The sequence below is a fragment of the Montipora foliosa genome, unplaced genomic scaffold, assembly GCF_036669935.1.
Source record: "Montipora foliosa isolate CH-2021 unplaced genomic scaffold, ASM3666993v2 scaffold_390, whole genome shotgun sequence".
NCBI classification, from domain to species: domain Eukaryota; kingdom Metazoa; phylum Cnidaria; class Anthozoa; order Scleractinia; family Acroporidae; genus Montipora; species Montipora foliosa.
Window position 1 is genome coordinate 990,260 of NW_027179690.1, and position 4,741 is coordinate 995,000.

At 44.9% G+C, this 4,741-nt stretch overlaps 1 protein-coding gene across 1 annotated transcript; it reads right to left on the minus strand.

The window, feature by feature from the left end:
- Positions 1-2,468: 2,468 nt before the first annotated feature.
- Positions 2,469-3,185, minus strand: LOC137987825 (uncharacterized). The gene has a single exon (XM_068833900.1). The coding sequence runs from the start codon at positions 3,183-3,185 to the stop codon at positions 2,469-2,471; it is 717 nt and encodes a 238-aa protein (XP_068690001.1).
- Positions 3,186-4,741: the final 1,556 nt, after the last annotated feature.

The window sequence follows — 4,741 nt, forward strand, 5'->3', positions numbered from 1 at the left end:
GTTGTCTGCAATTACCCCTCTGGAATGCCATGGCGGGCGAACATGTCTTTCATTGCCATTATCACTGCTTCGCTAGTCTTGTTAGAGAGGCGAGCCACTTCCGGAAATTTGGAGAAATAGTCAACCACAAGTAGGTAATCTCTCCCTTTAAAATAGAAAATGTCCGCTGCGACTGTGCACCAGGGTCTCTGAGGGACTTGCTGGGGAATCAAAGGCTCTCTCTGGTTGCTTCGCTGATGTTGCTGACAGGTACTGCATTGGGACACTAAGTCATCTATTGCAGCGTTGATACCAGGCCAAAACACTGCCGTTCTGGCTCGTGCTCGGCACTTCTCTATTCCCAAGTGAGCGGCATGTATGCGCTGTAGAGTTTCCGGTCGCAGGCTGCGAGGAATAATTATGCGGATCCCTTTAAACATCAATCCCTCATAGCAGCTGATCTCATCCCTGTAGTTCCAGTAAGGCCTAACTTCCACTGGTGTTTCGTCTTTGGTCCGTGGCCAGCCACTCATGACAACTTTGTGCAACTGCTGAAGTTCTGGATCCTTACCGGTCTCTGCTGTCAATTTTTGGAGCATGGTCTCAGACACGTGTCCATAGCTCAGAAGATTGATTTCGAACTCATCAGGTTGATCTGCAGCCTCAATAGGTAAGTAAGCTCTGGAGAGCGCATCAGCTAGAACAAGGTGGCTACCTGGTATGTATCTCACATTAAGTGAATAGGGCTTCGTTCTCAGGATCATCTTTTGCAGACGGAGAGGTGCTTGGTGTATGGGTTTTTTCAAGATTGTTTCTAAGGGCTTGTGGTCAGTTTCAACAGTTACCTCTCGGTGCGCGTACAAATAATCGTGGAAACGTTCGCAACCAAAGACAATTGCGAGCATCTCTTTTTCGATTTGCGCGTAATTTTGCTGGCTCAGAGTTAGGGCTTTTGAGGCGTAAGCCACAGGACGGTCGTTCTGTAGAATAACGGCACCTAAACCTTTCGAACTTGCATCCACAGACAGAGTCACTGGTTCCTTGGAGTAAAAGAACTTAAGGACTGGGGCAGATGAGATGGCTGTCTTAAGGCCTGTAAACGCATCATCTTCAGCTTTTCCCCAAGACCATTCAGCATCTTTCTGGAGCAGCTGCCGCAAAGGGGCGCTTATCTGAGACATGTTTGGAATGAACTTGGACAGGTAGGTTACGATACCCAAGAACCTCTGTAAGTCTTCGCGGTTGGCTGGAGTCGGCATAGCGATGATTGCTTCAACTTTCTGCGGGTCTGGTTTGATACCATCAGAACTCAACACATGGCCCACATAACGAACTTCGGGTACACAAAAACGGCACTTTTCCTTGTTGAGCTTAAGGTTGCACTCCTGACAGCGGTCCAACACTTGTCTAAGCCTTGCGTCATGCTGCTCAACATGCTCTCCCCACACGACTAAATCATCAACAATAACTTCAACACCTTCTATGTCCTGAAACAAATGGGACATAATATTTTGAAACACCTCTGGGGCTGAAGCAATACCGAACGGCAAACGGGTATAACTGTATCTACCGAAGGGCGTATTGAAGGTAGCTAGCTTGCTACTGTCCTTAGTTAGTTTGACCTGCCAAAAACCATGATTAGCATCAAGGACGCTGAAAACTTTGGCATGGGGCATTCTGCTAATAACATCTTCCACGGTCTGCATGGGAAAATGTTCACGCATGACAACACGATTGAGATTACTGGGATCCAGGCATACTCGAATTTTGTTATTCTTTTTCTTGGCCACAACGAGACTGTGGACCCAGGCAGTGGGTTCCACACATTTTTTAATAACGCCCAGATTCTCCATTCGCTGAAGTTCCTCCTTAAGCCGCTCGCGAAGAGCAATTGGAACCCTGCGTGGAGGGTGCACGACGGGTGTAGCATTGGGATCGATTTGAATCTTGTGTTGGACACCTTTGATTTCTCCTAAACCTTCGAAGACGTCTGCGTACTCGGTTTCTGGGAGCTCTTCCTCAAAGCTGTAGATTCTCTTTATCAAGCCTAATTCAAGGCAGGACTTCAACCCGAGTATGGACGGTAAGTCTTGCTCAACGAGGATGAATTCCAACACTGTGAAGTTTCCTTTGTACTCACAAAATAGGCTGACTTTGCCTCTTGGTGTGATGCGATGTCCATCATACACTTTCAACTTGGCTTTGCACTGGCGGGCCTGTTTCTGTGAAACCGGGAGTCGATCAAACAAGGACTGGGAAATAACATTGCAATCAGCCCCTGAGTCCAGTTTAAAATTCACTTCAGTGCCAGCAATCTTCAATGAGGCGTGCCAATCATCTTGGTTAGGGCACTCGCCGCTCGACTCTAACGAAAATGTTAGGAAATCAGCATCGTTATCACTACCATCCGACTCTACCACGGCGTGTACAATTTTCCCGCCAGAATCACGCATTCTTTTTCGGCAGACATTCGCGAAATGGTCTTTCTTCTAGCAGTAGCTGCATATTTTGCCAAAGGCAGGACAAGATCCCCACGGGTGAGAAGAACCACAAAATTTACATTTCTTCTTTTGCGATCCCGAACGAGATCCCGGCCGACGCGAAGAACTTTGCTTTTGTTTGTCACCATATCGATTTTCATTCACAGACGGATTTTCACTGTTTTGCTCTTTCGTGCCCATCATCTTAATCTGCTCTTTCGAAGCCTCAGAAGCTCTTGCCATAAAAATCGCTTTCTCCAGTGTAAGTTTATCTTCTCTCAACAGCCGTTCCTTCACCGTTAGATCTCGTATACTAAACACAAACTTGTCTCTCACCATATCATCGACTGCCGAGTACTCGCACGATTTCACCTTGCATTTCAAACGCGTGACAAACTGGTCTACAGTCTCAGAGTCTTTCTGGGATAACTGCCAAAATTGATGTCTTTCGAAAACGACGTTCTTCCTAGGGTTGCAGTACCGCTCGAACTGCTCGAGGACTTTGTCCAGCTTCTTCTCATCGCCTTCGGGAAACTGGAATGTGTTGAAAACTTCAATGGCGTCCTCGCCAGCAAAGTTTAGTAATATAGCTATTTTGATCGAATCATCTTTCTTTTGGCTGCCCGAAGCTGTTAAGTATATCTGGTATTGCTGCTTAAATCTTCTCCAATTTTCTGACGTGTTTCCGTCGAAACTCAACGCACTAGGTTTGTGAAAACTGTCCATGTTTTAAATCGCACTTCTGAACACCATGTCAAGATAAATTCCGAATGGCGTGCCCAACCGGTACGAAGTTCAAGTGAGCACGCCTGCTAAGTCACGCAAGGTGCTAACGTGACATCCTGGATTAAGTTAATCGGCTTTCGCACAACCGGGCCAAGAACTACAGGCCAATCAGTCTCCGTCCAATAATATACAAGGCATTCTCTCAGATTCTTTTATGGCGTTTGCTTCCGATATTATACCAACACCAGCCAAGAGAACGGGCAGGGTTTAGAACAGGTTTCTCCACCATAGACCATACATATGTCATGAGCAAACTCCAAGAGAAAGCGAATGAATACAACATACCTCTATGCTTTGCCTTTCTAGACTAGATGTAAAAATCTTGTATTAGTAAGTTTTATGGCTGTGTCAATCTTAGGGTTATTTTTCAAAACACTTGCAGGGTTAAGTCTTTTTTTTCCTACAAAGATCGTTTTAGTCGTTCTCAAAGATCAAAAATAGTATACAAAGCCAGTTGTTGGGACTGTGATTCCTTCTACATTGGCAAAACAAGAAGAAGATTGCATGACAGGAAGTCCGAGCATTTCAAAGCTCTTACACAAGTCGGCCACGCCTCTGCTGTTGCAGACCATACAATTTCTGCCGGTCATAACATCAAATGGGACCATTTTGAAATCCTCGCAACTGGAAAGTCCGACTTGCAGTGTAAAATTAATGAAACGCTATTAATCAGTGACTTAAGGACGTTCGCGCTAATTGTTTGTGCGCAACGTTACTGCGCAGGTAACGCGACTGTAAAATGTCACGCATTACTTCGAGCATTAGTGAAGTTGAGGTTTTAAAACCTTTGCAAAAACCGTGGACGATAAGTCTTGCACAGCGTTGGATCAGAGAAGATCGCGATCAGTCAAAATTGGTTTAAAATATTTATGAAAGTCAAGTAGACTACTGCACGACTGATATTCGTGAGGTTTTATCAGTTGTGCACTAGTCTACTTGACTTTCATACAAATTTTTCAAGCATCAGTTACAATAACATGGCGACAAAAACGCCGAGGAAGAAATTCCAGGCCGGCAAAAGAATGACACATTTATTTCCGAATCATCATGAAACTTCAAAGAGAAGTGAGCGGGAGGATGGAAAAGCTCTCTAAAAGGTAGCTGATCTGTTTGTTTTGACTTGTCAAAAGGTTTAATTAAGATTGTAGAATATCAGCCGTCAATTTGATATCTGTTACCTCGCGCATGAATCAATCTTTGTCTATTGTACCTTTAAATTTTGTGAACTTTGTACTAAGCTATCATTCTGTAATCGAGTGAGCAGTCTTTCAGTCCTTCCCTTGCGAGAACAACATGGGTACACGCTCACGAAAATCCAAGATGCCCATATCCGACGATTTCCTCACAGGCCCAGCTCTCGAAAATCTGTCGGGCTACCTCGAGGATCCTTTTCCATCTTTTCCTCGTGCAACAGCCAATCAACAAAAGTCCCTAAGCACAAGGTCAAAGAAAAGCACGCAACAAGAGACAACAACCCCAGCAGAACATCAACCTTT